Source organism: Pteropus alecto, unplaced genomic scaffold (assembly GCF_000325575.1).
Source record: "Pteropus alecto unplaced genomic scaffold, ASM32557v1 scaffold124, whole genome shotgun sequence".
NCBI lineage: Eukaryota > Metazoa > Chordata > Mammalia > Chiroptera > Pteropodidae > Pteropus > Pteropus alecto.
In genome coordinates, this window is record NW_006435779.1 from 239,464 (window position 1) to 257,238 (window position 17,775).

The following is a 17,775-nucleotide window of genomic DNA, read 5'->3' on the forward strand; positions in this document are numbered from 1 at the left end:
AAAGATCTTGGGTCCTTGGAGGCATCACTAGTCAGTGATGACATCACTTTCTAATCCTGAAATTATCCTGTCCTGGAAATCTCATTTTGGGAGATGACACATTTCTTTCTTATTTAACCCACTATAGGTCAGGTTTTCTAGTGTTTGTGGCTGAAATCAACCTAACTGATACAGCCAAGGTGACTCCAGGACACTTAGATGTCCATTTTAAGAGTTTGGATTTTATTCCTTTTGCAATAGAGAACTCAACAGAGATTTTAAAAGTCAGAAAGGTGTGCATTGTAGAGATCCATCTGACATAGCATTCAGGCAGTGACCCCCCGCACCCCCACATGGGGTGCAAACAATCCAATGGCACATGAAAGAAAAGCCAAAATAGATATTCCTGACTAATTTTTACCCTTTCATATGAGTTCTTAAACATCTGCACAGCACTATATATGATAGAATATCAGTGGCAACTAGAATAGCAGCAATAAACCCTCACTGGGTGCTTTCTAATGCCAGGCAGAGTGTTACAAGCATTTTACAGTCCTCTTAACAACAGTATAGGGTCATTTTTAATTTACAGACTAGAAAACTGGGAAACAGAGAGCAACATGTGTAAGTGACATAGGTCAAACTCAAACCCAATTACTTTAGCCCCAGATTCTGGGCTCTTAAGCAACACAGTATATTGCCTCTCCACATGTAATTTATAAACCTATGTGTAAACGTGTGTGTGTCTGTGTGTGTATATAATTTCTAAACTAATGTAGAGGGGATTTATGTATATGAATGTGTATATAAATATATATAAGTCAAAATAAATATACAGATGTGCTATATACATACATGTGAGTATCTAAATGTGCATGTGTGTGAGGGGAAACATGCTCAGTGATGTTATACTAAAAGAAACATTCAGTAAAATAGACTTCTTGAAAACTGCTAGTATTGAGAATGAGTTGTAGGGAGTGAGAACAAAAGTAAGGAGGGTGGTGAGGAGGCTGGCGTGAGGCGTGCCAGCGGGATGGGGAGGAGGGAATCCATGGGAGAAAATCTTTGGGATGTGGAACTCCTCATACATGGAAGCCAAGTGCTGAGGTGCCCTTGAGGTTAGAGCGGTGTTGACTGCCACGTGCTAAAAGGGGCTAGAGGACCAGGTCACTGGGATAAAGAAGGCGGCTGAGAATCTAGAAGTCACAGAGAGCCCAAACATAGGGAATAGAACTGAGCAGGACTTGGATAGGGACTCCAATTTGAGAGATAACTATCATGGGGCCTGACAAGGTCTAGGTGGAACCTGGGAATGGAGCTGGCAGTCACCAGTGCTGTGATGTTATGAACTGGACAGCTAGGGTGTTGGGAGGGTCACTGAGAACTCCAGTCGGGGCCAGACAGATAACAGTGAAGTGGGATGGTGGGGACTGTGGCAAACAGAGAACACAGACACCTAGAGCGGGCAGCAACCACTGATGATGGCCATGAGGGAATGTGGGTCCAATGTTTTATGAGTTGCCAAGTTTTCAAGAGAAATAGGAATTTGGATTTTTACATGAAATCTCCTGATTTTTAAGTGTTGCTTAAAAAAATTAAAACCCCCAGCCTTACAGCTAAGTGGCAGAGTGGGACTCAAACCTTGATTGTTTCCAAATCAGTGAGGGGTGGGGCACAGAGACTGTGGGCACAGGGTCCCTTTGGCACAGAGCCCCTGTAGCAGTGAGTAAGGCAGAGGTGGAGACTGATGGGCATGTGAGCCCTGCTTCTCCAAGCCTGCCCCACTCAAGACAATCTTTGTTCTTAGCTGGTTGCCAACTAATAGGAAAGATCAAGCAAGTAATAACTTAAAGAATTTTGGGTACTATGCTTTTCCAGGGAAGACTTTTGAAAAACATGTTGATGAAGGAAATGGGGCTTTGAAGGTGGAAGAACAGGAAAGGTATGGTACATGGGTAACTATTTTGTCTGATAGCTAACTCCAGTTCTTCACTCTATGGGATTTGGTAAGGTATAAATCAGGGCCCCTGCCTCCTCTCAAAGAGTGATGACAATATAAGTCGGGTTGGCTGAACAGAGAATGCCATCCCTCAGGGATTGATAATTGGAATAGGAGTGGACATTTGACATCAGAGTTAATTTTTTGAAACTAGTCTGGATATTGACAAAGAGACCTCTTTCTCTCTCTTTCTTTTTAAAGCATACATACAAAGGATAGACTGCCAAAGGCTACTCTCCCCCAGCTCTAGGTTTAGAATCTTGCCTGAAAATGAAACAGAGCTAAGAAATAGAGAAAGAGCCAGCATCTTGGTATTATTTAAGCACCTGGATTATGCCAGGCCTGAAATTCAACTCCTTAGACAATTAAATTATATACGCTAATAAATTATTTTAAAGCTTAACTTAGGTTAAATTTAGTCTCTGACATCAGTGGCTAAAAGAACCTCACGTGACTTACAGAAAAGTTGTATTTGAGAATAGAAGGCCTTGCCTCGTATTCCTCAAGCCGAGTCCACAGTGCAGCTGTCTGCTCTCCAGGTCAACAGTAGACAGTGCCCCCACCACCACTGAGGTCCCCCTTACCTGGAAGTAGTTCAAAAGTATGCCAGCCCAGGACAGTCCCAGGCCTGCAAACATGAAGGGCACTGTCACCTGAAGGCCAATGGACAAGGTGGTCTCCCTGCTGAGCTCGGTCCCCAGCGGTTTAGAAGCCACCCTTTGGCTTTCCGGGACACATAGAAGTCCATCTCCTGAGACTGTAGGGAGTCTTCCTGTGCTAAGGGTGTGTGGCAGCACTAGCTCCTCTGGTCTCCTCTGTCGGGTCTCTGTCCCATCCATGTGAACACAGCTAAGCCCCTGGTAGCCTTAACCTGGGAGACACAAAGCAACAGGGGTTGTAGGGCAGAATTCCTGACCCCAATGGGGCCAACACCCCGCAAGTCTTCAGGCCCTTCTGTCCACCAGAGGTTTGCATCATTCTCACTAATCCACAGCCTTTAACTTGGTGCCTGCTCTACATGGCTTCCTGCAACCCTAATTTACAAAAATTTTTATTTAATATGCACATGTTTGAGGAAAACAACAAACATACAGAAAAGAGCATTAAAATATATGAATTGGAACCAGCAAAACTGGTGGTGCAAGTGCAAGGACCCCTGAAAATTCTCTCCTTCACAAAAGCAACAGGAAAACTGGCAAAAATTGTCAGAATCAACATTTTCAGAATTCTGGAAATTAATCAAAGACTTAGAGCAACATAGGTAGTATTTACTCAAGAAAAAAAGCTGAATCTCAGTAAGAACAACAACATTGTAATGTCCAGAATGTTTTAACTTGCCTTAGTCCCATCCCCTGCTCTCTGGCTCTGCAGCAGACTTAATTAAAAACCAACAGGCTGAAGAGAAAAGAATGGGCTAGAGCACTTTTAAAGCCTCACTCTCAAAGAAATGTCATTATTTGGCCTATCAGGTGGTTCACTGATGCCACTTGCAGACTGTATTTCACCTGACCTGTAGTTCACTTAGTATAAAATGGCTTTTCCCTGAGGGATATTTGTTGAAAAAAATTATAGGCACTTTGTGGCTCCCTGAAGCAGTGAATAATAGTTGGGGTAAATAATACACTATCCAAACTCCTAAAAGGAAAAGCCGGGGAATGAAATGCCTATATGGGTTTTAAAAAGTTCCTACACATTTCTGGGAATTTAGAAGGCCACCCATATTGAACTAGGAATATGCTAAGGAATTGCTTGAGAAGGTCCTAAGCTTTTACCCCTGGATGATTTGGAGTCTCTGCACAAACAGAAAGTGAAGGCTAAGGCAGAGTTGTAAGTAACTGACTAAATGTTAAAGGTATGTCCCCATAAGCACACAGAGCCCCTTGGCAAAGACTGGGAGACTTACTGGTTCCAGGCATAGCATCCAAGAAAATCTCTAACCAATCATTACCTGACCACTAAGCATGGTCAGGCATAGCATCCAAGAAAATCTCTAACCAATCATTACCTGACCACACCTTCTCCAAAGGAAATACCAAACAGTATAAGAGACCACATACAATAAAGAATATAGACTAAAGAATATGTTCAGAAAAGTCACTAAACAAAAAATTACTATAACAAGCAGCAATAAAAAGAAACCCTAAGAGGGGAGAATCTGATTTCCAGAGTTGTCACATTAAATAATTTTAAATGTCCGGAATCTGATTTCCAGAGTTGTCACATTAAATAATTTTAAAAGACATGCAAAGAAACATGAAAGTATGGCCCATACACAGGAGGAAAAAGCAATTAATAATAATTATCCCTGAAGAAACCCAAACATTGGACTAGGTAGGCAAAAACTCTAAATTAGCTATTCTAAATGTTTAAAGAATTTAAGAAACCACGTTTAAAGAACTAGATGAAAGTATGAAAATAAACTCTAACCAAATTGGGAATATCAATGAAGAAATAAAAATTATTTTTAAAAGAGTCAAATAGAAATTCTGGAGTTGTAAAATATAATAGGTAAAATGTAAAACTCCCTAGAGGAGCTCAACAGTTGATCTGAACAGAGAAAATAAAGAATCGTTGAGCTTAACAATAAGTCAACAGATTATCCATTCTAAAGAACAAAAAGAAAATAGAAAAGGAAAATGAAGATGTCCTCGGAGACCTGTAGGACACCATCAAGCACAGCAACAGATACATAACGAGAGTCTCAGAAAAGGAGAGAGTAAAGAGGTCTAAAAGAATATTTGAAAACATAATGGGCAAAAGCTTCTCAAATGTGATTTAAAAAATTTCCATATTTGAGCTCGACAAATTTCAAGTAGGATAAATTTAAAGAGATCCGCACCAAGATACAGCATTGTCAAACTGTCAAAAGTCAAATACAAAGAGAATCTTGAAAGCAGGGAGAAGCAACTCATACACAAGAGATCTTCTATAAGATTAACAGTTCTTTTCTCATTAGAAACCGTGGAAGCCAGAAGGGTGTGGGATGACAGTTTCAAAGTGCTGAAAGAATAAAACTTTCAACTAAGAGTTCTATAAGCATCATAAGTATCCTTCAAAAAATGAAGGAGAAATTAAGAGATACTCAAACAGAAACTGAGAGAAGTTGTCACTAACACACCTTCTCCAAAGGAAATACCAAAGGACATCTTTCAGGCTGAAATGAAGGGACCTAAACAGTAGTTCAAATTCACAAAAAGAAATAAAGAACAATATAAAGGTAACCATGTAGGCAAATGTAAGAAACAGTATAAATGCATTTTTGGGGGTTAGTAACTTTTTTCTCTTATCTGAGTTAAAGACAACTGCATAACATAGTAATTATCAATAAGTGTTGATAGGCACACAATCTATAAAAACTGCAATTTGTATGACAATAAAAGCACAAAGAGAAAGTGTACAGAGCTATACAGGAACAAAGTTTTATATACTAGTGAAATTAAATTGCTATTAATTTGTATTAGAATGTTATAAGCTAAGGTGCTAATTGTAAACCTCAGGGCAACCACTAAGAACATAACTAAAATATATATGTATATTTTTAAATGACACGAGAACAAATATGATACACTAGAAAATATCCATCTAATTCAAAGAAGGCAGTAATGGAAGTTAGAACAGAAAAAAACGCAAAAGACATAGGAAATGAATGGCAAAATGGGAGATAAAAATCCTAATCAGTAATTACATTAAATAAAAATGGATAGGTTGAGGAGACAGGAAAAAATGGCACAGATAGAGTCTTTGTTCATCCCTCTTGCAACCACATCAAAGTTGTGACAGAAAAACAGAGCAAATGGCAAGAAAAGTCATCAGAGATCTAGACAAACAGAAGCACTACAACTAGAGAGAGAAATAATTAATTACCCTGCAATGGTAAAAGGTGGGAGGAGGCAAAAACGCAAGTCTGCCCGGTCCTAAGCGGCTGAGTGGGACAGAGGCTGCAGATACCTCTTAAAGGGGCCATGTCTGTGAATGGTCTTTCACGGTGACGGACCTGCTCATTCTGAGCACCAGTGATGGGTTGGCTGCACAGCGGGCAACAGGGACTTACAGGAGAATGCTGAGTTGTTGGAGTGAGGGCCAGAAGCGAGGCTCTCTCCCAGATAGAAGTGCCCGTGGTATCCATTGTTCCTCTGTTGAGCCTTCCCCCACACCCAGTGTTTGGACACAGCGCCACCATAGCTGAGGCATCACCAATCTGGATAACAGAGGTCTTTCCGACCAGAGGATTCCTTGAAACTCCGCCTACCCCAACTTGAGGCCCCACCTAAGCCACATCCAGTTGAGTCCTCGGAGAGTCCAGTGTTCCTTGCTGAGTAGCACCAAGACTCACACTGGTGGCATCTGGCTTCGGTTTCTGGTGTGGCCTTCCGCGGGAACTATAGGACAGCATCTTTGGATTGCTTACTGAATCTTAACAGGTAGCCCTGGAGGGGCACAGGCTGGGGCTAAATTTGGCCTGCAGCTAAACCCCTCTCAGGACTGTGCCACTGGACACCTAACATACAAAGCCACGCTAATAAGACCGGGAGATTTAGAAGCTTTGCTTAGTATATAAAAACAGACACAGAAAAGCAGCCAAAATAGGGAGACAAAGAAGCAGAAACCACATAAGAGAACAGAACAGAGATCCTGGAATAATGGAGTCTAGCAATCCAACAGATACAGAGTTCAAAACGCTGGTTATAAAGATGCTCAGTGAACTTATGGGAAGTGTAGATGAATTCAGTGAGAACTTTAACAAAGAGATAAAAAAACATAAAAATGGAGATGGAAATTATAAAAGGGAATCAGTCAGAAATGAAGAATACATTATCTGAGATGAAGAGTGTATTAGATGGAATAAACAGAGTGGATAAAGAAGAGGATAGAACAGCTGATACAAAGAATGGGGAAGCCAAGGACACTCAATCAGAACGGCAAGAAAAAAGAAGCCAAAACTAGACCCCTAATTTAAGGAGCCTCTGAGACACTACTAAATGCAAAAACATCCATGTCATAGGGGTACTTGAAGGAAAACAAGATGTTGAAGAGCTATTTGAAGAAATAATGATAGAAAACTGCCTTCGCCTGGTGAAGGAAGTAGACATACAACCCCAGGAAACTATCATAGAGTCCCAAGAAAGAGGAACCCAAAGAGGCCTACACCAAGATACACCATAATTAAAATGCCAAAGGTTAAAGACAAAGAGAGAATCTTAAAAGCAGCAAGAGAAAAGCAGTTAGTTACCTACAAGGGAGAACCCATAAGCCTGGCAGCTGATTTCTCAAAACAAACTACACAGGATAGAAGGGCTTGACACAAAATATTCAACATGATGAAAACCCAGGAACTACAACCAAGAATACTTTATCTGGTAAAGCTATCATTTAGAGTCAAAGGACAGATAAAGAGCTTCCCAGACAAAAATAAGCTAAAGGAATTTATCAACACCAAGCCAGTATTACAGAAATTGTTGAGGGACTTCTTATAGAAGAAAAAACATGTATCAAAACATGAATAAAGAATGGTAATAACTACATTCCTATCAACAAGTACTTCAAATGGAAAAGAATTAAGTGCTTCAACTAAAAGATAGAGTGGCTGAATGGATAAGAAAACAAGACCCCTACATATGCTGCCTACGAGAGATTCACTTCAGATTAAAAGACACACACAGACTAAAAGTAAGGGGATGAAAAAAGATATTGCCTTGATCGACCTAGAAGGTATTGTACTGAATAAAATGAGTGAGGTAGAGAAAGACAAGTATCACATGATTTCACATACATGTGAAATCTAAAGGACAAAATAAACATCAACAACAACAAAAGCAGAAATAAAGTCACAGATACGGAGAATATTTTGAGGGCTACTACATGGGAGGGACGTTGCGGGGGGTGGTGAACAAAAGCAAAGGGATCAAGAAGTACAAATGGATAGTTGCATAATAGACATGGAGAGGTAGAGTGTAGCACGGGGAAGATGATTAATAATGTTGTATTAAAATGTAAGGGGAAAAGGGATACTAAATTTAGTGGAGTGATCTCTTTGTGAGTTATGTGAATCTCTGATCACTATGCTGTACAATGGAAATTGGTATATTATTGTATGCCAATTGTAATTGAAAAAAAACCTCATTGAATTGTACAATGTAAATATGAGCAACTAATAGTCTATTATATTTCAATAAAGGAGGAAAAAAACAAAAATAAGTTTTAAAACAAGCAAAAAATGGATAGGTTAAAAGTAAAAGGATTTTAAAAGACATATCATGAAAATAGTACCCAAAGAGAGTTGGAGTGCCTTACTAATACAAGGCAAAATAGACATTAAGACAAAACTGTCACTATAGACAAAGGACATTTGATAATGATAAAAAGTTCAATCTATCAAGAAGACATGACAATTATAAGTATATATACAGCTAACAACCACAAAACACATGAAGCCAAACCTGGCAAAACTGAAGGTAGAAAAATACAATTCAACAACAATAGCTGGAGACTTCAATACTCCACTTCCAATAATCAATAGAACAACTAGACAGAAGATCAGCAAGAAAACAGATGACTTGAACATTATAGGCCAATTAGATAAAAAATACATCTATAGGAACACTCTACCCAACAAGAGCAGAATATACATTTTTATAAATGCACATGAAACATTCTCCAGGACATGCCATATCAGGCAAAAAACAAGTCTCAAATTTAAAAGGTTTGAAATCATACAAAATGTGTTCTCCACAATGGAATGAAATGAGAAAGAAATAACAAGAGAAAATTTGGGAAATTCACAAATATTTCAGACAACACACTCTTAAATAACTAATGGTCCAAGGAAGAAATCAGAAAAGAAACTGGAAAATTATTTGTGTAAATGAAAATTTAAATACAACGTACCCAAACTTATAGAATCTGTGAACTCAGTGCTTAGAAACAAATTTATAGCTATAAATGCCGATATTAAAAAAGAAGAGGTCAAGTTAATTTTTCACCTTAAGAAACATGGGAAAGCAAAGCAAAGCAAAGTACATGCCACCCTCCCCCTCGCAAAAAAATAGTAGAGGGCAGGAAGTAATAAAGACTAGAGTGGTGATAAATAAAAAGTGAAAAAATAAAATAAAATAAAGAAAATCAACAAAACCTACAGTTAGCCCTTTGGAAAGATTGACACATTTGACAAACCTTTACCTAGACTGATGAAGAAAAAAAGAGAGAAGATTGAAATACTTAAGAGGGTACATTACTTCCAAATTTACAACTATAAAAATAATTATGAAGGAATACTATGAATAACTGTATACCAACAGATTAGAAAACCTAGAATGAAATGGACAAATTCTTAGAAATACACGAAAACTAACTCAAGAAGAAATTTAAAATTTTAATAGACCTATAATAATAAAAATATTGAATTAGTAATAAAAAATATTCTCAAGGAAAAGTGCAAGAGCTGATGGCTTCACTGGTGAAGTATATCAAATGTTTAAAGAATTAAAACTAGTACATCATAAACTCTTTCTCCAAAAAATAGATGAGGAGGAAATACTTCCCAACTTGTTCTACAAGGCAAGTATTACCCCAATACCAAAATCAGACGAAGAAAACCCAAGAAAACTACAGACCAATATGTCTTATGAATATACACACACAAAAAAATCAACAAAATATTAGCAATATGAATTCAACGACATATTAAAAAGCTTACACAACATGACCTAATGGGACTTATCCCAGGAATGCAAAGTTGGTTCAATAAACAAAAATCAATAGAATAATAGGTGAGAAAATATGATCAGCTCGATAGACTCAGAAAAGATATTTGGAAAAAACTCTTTCATGAAAAACACTAAAAACAACAGAAATAAAAGTAAGTTATCTCAAGCTGACAAAGGCATCTATGAGAAATTCAGTTAACATACTTAATGGTGAAAGGTTAACAGTATTCCCTCTAAGATTAGAAACGAGACAAAAATGCCTGCCATTGCCACTTCTATTAAACATTATAATTAAAGTTCTAGCAAGTACAGTTAGGTAATAAAATGAAATAAAAGGCATCTGAATTAGGAAGGAAGAAATAAAACTATATTTACAGATGATGTGATCTTGTACATAGAAAATCCTAAGAAATACATATACACACAGCACACAGACACACACACACACACAATTATTGTAGTAAATAAGTTCAGCAAGTTTAGAATATAAGATCAATACAAAAAATAAGTTTTATTTCTATATACTAGCAATAAACAAATGAAAAATTAAACTAAGAACACAACTGCATCTGAAATAGCATCAAAGAGAACAAAATAATTAAGAATAAATTTCACAAAAGAAGTATAAAACGTTTACCCTGAAAACTAAAAATTATTGTTGAAGGAAAAATTTAAAAACCTAATAAAAAGAAAGATATTCTGTGTTCATGGACTGGAAGACTTAATATTGTTAATATCGCAATACTCTTCAAATTGCTGTCAATATTCCAGCAACTTTTTTTGGAAAAAGTGACAAGCTGATCCTAAAAGTCAAATGGAAATGCAAGAGACCCAGAATCCAAAGCAAAAAAAAAAAAAAAACAAAGTTAAAGGACATACACTTCAAGATTTCAAAACTTAACTATGAAGCTATAGTAATCAAAACAGTATGGTATTGGCATAAGAACAGATATATAGATCCATGAAATAGAATTAAGAGTCCATAAATAATCTCATGCATCTATAGTTAACTGATTTTCAACAAGATGCAAAGACCATTCAATGGGAAAAAAAATAGTATCTTCAACAAATACTGCTGAGGTAACTGGATATCTACATGCAAAAGAATAAGAGATTTGGATTCCTACCTCAAACCATATGTAAAAACTCAGAAAGGGTCAAAGACCTAAACCTAAGAGCTAAAACTATACAACTCTTAGGAAAAAATATAGATATAAATTTATAGATGTAAATATAAAAAATATAGATATAGATATAAATATAAATATTAAAAATATAGATATAAATCCAAATATAGTTTGGATTTGGGTTATGGTTTCTTACATATGATATCTAAAATACAAACAACCAAAGAAAAATTAGGTAAATTGGACTTCATCTAAACTTAAGTTCTGTATTTCGAAGGACATTATCAAGAAAGTGAAAAGACGACCCACAGAATGAGAGACATCATTTGCCAATCACATATCTGATAAGGAACTAGAATACATAAATAACATTTACAGCTCAATAATAAACCCAGGTTAAAAACTGGCAAAGTATTTGAATAGACATGTCTCCAAAAAAATACAATAGCCAATAAGCACATTAAAAGATGCTCAACATCTTTTGTTGTTAGAAAAATGCAAAACAAAACTGCATTAAGATACCACTTAGCATAATGTTTTCAAGGTTCATCCATGTTGTTGCACGAATCAGTACTTCATTCCTTTTAATGGCCAAATAATATTCCATTGTATGGACTGACATTTTGTTTACCCATTCATTAGGTGATAAACATTTGGGTTGTTCCTACTTTTTGGCCATTATAAATAATACTGCTATGAATATTCACATGCGAGTCTTTTCGTGAATGTGTTTTCTATTCTAATGAATTATACATTTTAAAGGGATATTTTATGGTATAGGATTTATATCTCAATACTATGAGTGAAGCCCTAAACAATATAGTAACGTTTTATTTACTTTGCAATTTAGTTCAATAAAATCACACTCTTTACATATCTGGTTTCTGTCACTTGACATTAAGTCTGTGAGATTCAGCCATGTTGCTGAACCCATTTTTATCTCATTGCTATATAGAATGCAAGTGTATAACTATATGACAATCTACTCATCTATTCTACTCTTGAAGGATGATCACAATTTACTTTTCTTTCCAAAAGAAAAATAACTTTATTGATTTTTATTACAAATGTAATGTATTCATAAAAATACAATTTAGACAATACAAAAAGGTATACATAAGAAAGTTTCAATCACTGACAATTTTACTGTTCCAAAATAACTAATGCTAAGTCTAGTGTATATCCTTCCAAGGTACACACATGCGCATGCACGAGCTCACACATGTTCTCACACACACTATATTTATATATTTTTAAAATCAGTGTTCTAGATCCTGTTTTTTTTTTTAATTTAATAAAATGTGTTTATCTTTCCACCACTATTTTCAGTATGTCATTTTTTGCCTTCTCTTGTCATCTTTAACAACTGATCTCAGTTTCAGGCAAGGAATGAGGTGGTGGGCTTACTCTTCCCAATTGCTAGTAAAACTTTTTCCAGAGGATTTATAGATTCAGGAAGAGCAGAGGGAAGAACTCAGCAGGGACATATAGCTATGTGTTTTTACTTGTAGCAGCATATAGCAGAGTGTCACCAGTGGCCCCCTCTCCTGCTTCCCATTGGCAAAGATAGTACACTGTTGAGTAGCAAGTTTATTAAGTCAGCAGAGGAGATGCTGGGCCAGTGAGGACTGAGTGAGGAAACAGTGAGTAAAAGGGCACGGGAGAAGCCTCACATCTTCAGGGGGCACCTTAGAAGGTATAAATGGTTCCTGCCTACCAGCCTACAGAACCTGGGCCGAGCAGGCTTCGCTTGACTTAAACAGGCAGTAAAACATGGAAACAAAGACAGACTTATTCTAACATGACTCCCACCTTCCGAAAGCATTTGCAACAGCTAACACTAGGGACAGGAAATGTATGCCCCTCTATCTGCTCCTTTGGCCACACCTGTTTCCACCACTGGCCAGAGGAGCTGTCCTCACCTGGCTGGCCAAGGCCCAGGTCATTTGTCAGGACCTCATGGCAGGAACCCAGTAGGCTTCTTGTGCTGACTCTCTAAGCCTGATCCCATGGGGGTGGACTAACCACTTTCTTTAAATTCCTGTCGCATTCTCTGTAGCAATGCTGGTAAACTGAGTCAGGACCATGTGAGAGGCCTGGCCACAGTGGCAAGGGCATAGAGAGGAAGAAGGCTCCAGTTCTGCCACCAAAGGGAGCAGCATAAGAGCAGTCAACAGGGTCTCTGGTGCCCATTCTGCTTCCCTATGTGGCTCCCTTGAAACCACGGAGAGGAAGAAAGCTTAGTAGAACAGTGTTAAGTATATGGACAGTGCCATATACTTAATCTCTGTAAAAAAATAATAGACACCACTACCAATGAGGCATGTGACACTCCTTTAGTCCTCACAAGACCCCAAGAAGATCTGACCATTACTGCTTCTGTTACCCAGCAGAGGAAACAGGAGGTAAAAACTCAGCTGGGCCAGCCTCAATCCCTGCGCTTGGAGCCCTCCTCAGTTTCTCCTCCTACCTCTGTGGAATCATCAGAGGGAATAGAAACTTTGCTCTAGGATTTGCCTCAAAAATAATCTCCCTTGACCTCAAGCTACCCTCTAGTTCTTACCCCATTCTCTCTTCCCCTTCAGGATACGATTACAAAGACATGTCCTGCACCCGTCTCTATGTCTCACCTCACCCTCTGTGTGCAAGCACCCCTTCTGCTCCTCCCAGCACAAAATGCCCCTGCCAAGGCCAGCAGTCCCCTGCACAATGCCAAACAACCCTTAGACCTCAGAGTGTCCAATGTCTTGGCCAAACTCACTGTGGCATGAGACACCCAACAACTTGAGACTTGCCCACCATGGTTTCCTAAGTCTTTTTCCTGTAGCTGTGCCCCCCACCTCCTCCTACATAGGACTGTAGCCCCTGCTCCTTTTCGTCCCTCTTGATAAAGTCCTGACCACCCAGACGATGCTGCCAATCATCAAGAACAATGCTCTGTTCGTATTTCTGAAAGTAACTGCACTGGGGCAGCTAAGTCTAGCTGAACTTTGACCAAGATCTTCCTGCTAACACCCACAAAACATTCCATCCTCCTTCCTCCAGTCAGAACACTCTTTTGGAGTCTTCTTGTGCCTAGTATTCTACAATAAAGACTATGTTAATGTGCTCTGGCTGATTTTCTTTCTTGTGTGACTCCTTGAGACTTGTTCTTCCAGCTTAGGGTTGCCAGATTTAGCAAATAAAATGTGACACACTTATGCTGAAAAGTGATTCAGACTACCTACCAAGCTAAGAGGCATCTCAAATATGGCAAGTCTAATGTAGAACTCCTGATTTCCCAATTCTGTCTCTCTGAGCCTCTTCCTTCTTGTAAAAGGCACCATTATCCACTCAGCTGGTCAACGCAGGAGAAAGGTCTTGGTGTAGAGGAGAAATAAAGATATAATCCTTTGTATTTTATATATGTGTATACTGTTTGGACTTATCTCTGATGAATATGCACTACTAAAAAAATAAACAACTTTTTTTTAGAGCAGTTTTGGGTTCACAGAAAAATTGAGGGGAAGATAGAGATTTTTCATATACCTTCTGCCTCCACACATGTGCAACCTCCTCTATTATCAACATCCTACCCAGCAGTGGTACATTTGTTACAATAGGAGAACCTACACTGACACATCTGCGGCAGGTGGACAGTGAAAGCAGAGGGCAGGAGGTAAGGGCAGGGCAGCAAGCAGGGCCTTATCAGCCAAGCAAAGAGTTTGTTTCTTTTTCAGGGTGAAGTGAAAGAATTGGACAGGATGATGATGTAATAATGGTTACGTTTTCCCCACTAAAAAGGATCAGGTCCAGGAGTGATCCCAGATGACCCCCATGGTAAGAGTCCAGAAACCCTAGGAAGATGGACCCTGGTATATGCAAAAGTAATAGTGAAATTACATACAGCCTAGAAAAACAACACTGAGAAGAAATGAGTGATCATAAATATAAATAATGAATATAGACATTTATATCCATGATACTGGATTTTTTTCTAACCAGTTTTAGTGTAAGTGAACTGATTAATTTTGAATCCATTATAATATATTGTGCATATTGAAAATATTACAGGCATTTGATATATTATATTTGTGCCTTTAAGTGTTCAGAAGATTTTGATTAAATAGACATACATGATTAATGTTTAAATGTTTGGAGAATTTGTTAAATGTCTAAGTTGTGATTTATTAACTACGAAAATAAATGGTGTGTGATCATTTTGAAGAATGCAGGCTCTTGGATACCTTTTAAAATGTTGACTGTTCAACAAGTATATTGAAATAATGAATGAGGTGTTAACAAAGTCAGTTAGGGATAAGGCCTCTCTGTATAGGTACTTAGACATCCAGGCCTATGGACAGCAGCAAAAAGAGGGTATCCAGGTGTCCAGCTTTTTCTGGGCTTCCTTCATTGGCCAGACAGGCCTGAGCAGCAGTGAAGTGGTCAGTCAAAAGGATTTTTGACCCTTAAACAGGGGTTTGAATCTCTAAAGGTTCAGGGAGGGAAGGTCTCTACTGCCCCCCACCAAAAAAAAATCCTGAAAGCAAAAACCAGAGAGAAAAAAATGATTAATTCGACTCCATCAAAGTTTAAATACTCTGTGGGACAAAAAATTGTCTCTAAACAAAATTAAGAGCCAAGCAAAGGTCTAGGGAAAATGTCTGGAAACAACAGAAGAGACAAAGAAACAGTGTGCTCTCCTCCCCTCCCCCACCCGCAAAATAAATAAAAGACTTCAACACAGCCCTGAGGGACAGAAAAAAAAAAAAATAGAGAAACAGGTGAGAGTATAAACAAGTGCTCAGCAGAAGGAGAAAGACAAGTATCTAGTCAGTACAGATAACACTAGAGGTTGGGAAAATGATTTAAACCCAGCAGCAGGAGGCCCTGCCTCACTATCAGATGGCCCAAAGGCCCAGGAAGAGAGAAGAGACCCCATACTGAATGGAGGGGAGGGGGGGAGGGGAGGGGACTGGGTCCACCTCTATGAAAGACAACTTAGCAATGACCGTTCAGTACCCACATGTCCTCACGCCCCCAAAGCACAACCGTGGTGACTCACTGACACAGGCACACAAGAACAGCCCAAGAGTGCTGACAGCAGCTGTGCTGGGACCCTGACAGCACAGCCAATGCTGTGCTCTGTGCTGTCCCCAATAGGGAACGGCATCGTGTGGCTGTGTAGGCAGTGCAGTGGCGCTATAGGCACAACACAGAAACAGCTCCTGGAGAAACCACTGTTACATGAGGAAAGCAAGCTGAGGAATGGCGTCTAAAAACGTCCCACACTGTCCTGTCCTGTGGTCTATCTTCACTAGGCATGTGCGTGGGTACACAGGGAATGGTCTGGCCAGGGGTGACTTCAGGAGGGAGGAGAGTCACCTGGGATAGAGGCCCCACCTCGGTCAGCACCCTGTGGTCATTTCTACCTGCTCTATACCCCCAACAAAGTGGGGACACCGTGGTCCACCAGCAGAGACCTCACATCCCCGTGGATGGTGGTCAAAGGCCCTCAGCTTCATTGGGAATATTGGAGTGTTTCATAAAGAGAATGTGCTGAAATGTCACTTGGGTCAATAAAAATAAGTACAGATGGACAAATCAGGTCCTGAAGGACTGGCTCACTAGTAAGGGAGGTTCCTGTTGCGAGAGTGGGCTGTGGAGGAGAGTGGGTTGTGGATGCAGAAAAACCCCTCCTTTAGCCCATAGGGAGGGGATGACGCTGGGAGGAGGTTGCAGAGACTCCAAGGCAGAGATCCTACCCAAGCTTCCCTCCAGGACACACACAAGGGTCAAGGTGCTACAGGATAGCCTCCCCCCGCCCCCTACAAAGTACCACCCAGCCAAGATGTCGCTAATGCGGTATGAAAACCCTGCATAGGCTGTACTGCTTGGAGCTCTCCTTCCTAGGGTGCAGGTCTTGAGAGGAATCAGGCTGAGGACCAGGGTCCATCAGGGCTGCCCAGATGAGTCTGTGAGGTCGATACTGTTCTTCCAGGTGCCTCACAAGAAGTCTGTTCAATCAGACAGAGGAGGACACTGACACTGTGTCACCCAGTGAGGTGGGGATCCAGTTTTGGACCCCAGGCCTCTGGGAAGCCCAGTGCTAACGCATCAGGTCCTTAACACCTCATACAAACTAGTGGGAGGCAGAACCATTCCTGACCTTTCCTGGGTAAGAGGTGGAGGAGGTGGGCTAGGATACTGTGAGACCTCAGCCCTCTGGGCTTCACAAGTGGCTTGGTTCAGTGGGAGCACTCTCGACTCTCCCCTTCCTAGATGTGTGTCTTTGGAAAAGTTAAATGTCTGTACCTTCACTGCCTCATCTGTTAAAGGGGGATAACAGGATCTACTTCAATGGTTTGTGATGAATAATGCATTTGCATTACAGGATATCTGGCTGATCCCATCCCCACTTCAAACCCATCAAAGCTGTTTTAGATCAGTGGTTCTTAAACTACTGCAACATCAGAATCACCTGGAGCAGCAGTCCCCAAACTTTTTGACATCAGGGACCCGTGTTCCTAAGAGAATCTAATGCCTGATGACCTGAGGTGAATCTGAGGCCGGGGATGCTAACGCTGGGGAGCAGCTGCAAATACAGATGAAGCTTTGCTTGCTTGCCCGCTACTCACCTCACGCTGTGGCCGGGTTCCTAATAGGTGACAGAGGGGTACCAGTCCGCGACACTGGGGATTTGGGGACTCCCTGACCTAAAGGACCGTTTAAAGACAAGCACTGCTGGAGCCACCTGGGTAGTTTCTGATTACCTGGGGTGGGGGACTGGAGAATTTGCATAGGGAGCAGGACATGCTATATGTAGGGTGTGGAGGAGCGAGCCTCAGTGCAACCTCTAGAAGAGGATCTGGCCCACCCCCATGCTCTGGGTCCCCTCTCCAGCACCCCAGAACCCCCCAAACCGAAGGCACTGCCCCCGCTCTAGGCCTTCGGTGTCCCTCCCCCTTACCAGGTACCCCATCCACTG

The 17,775-nt window shown here is 40.0% G+C and overlaps 1 protein-coding gene across 24 annotated transcripts in view; it reads right to left on the reverse strand.

The window, feature by feature from the left end:
* Positions 1-17,775, reverse strand: part of SLC41A3 (solute carrier family 41 member 3) — a 99,573-nt gene that overhangs the window by 81,189 nt on the left and 609 nt on the right. For 8 of the 24 annotated variants that reach the window (XM_015588998.2, XM_015589004.2, XM_025046459.1 and 5 more), the window contains exon 2: positions 2,563-2,849. The exons of 4 other annotated variants lie outside the window; for them this stretch is intronic. In XM_015588998.2, the coding sequence (XP_015444484.1) occupies positions 2,563-2,817 (255 nt within the window). In that variant the 5' untranslated portion in view covers positions 2,818-2,849. Of the gene's footprint in view, positions 1-2,562; positions 2,850-17,425; positions 17,504-17,775 lie in introns of all 24 variants that reach the window. 12 more of the 24 variants (XM_015589015.2, XM_025046466.1, XM_025046467.1 and 9 more) reach the window with 3 other exon arrangements.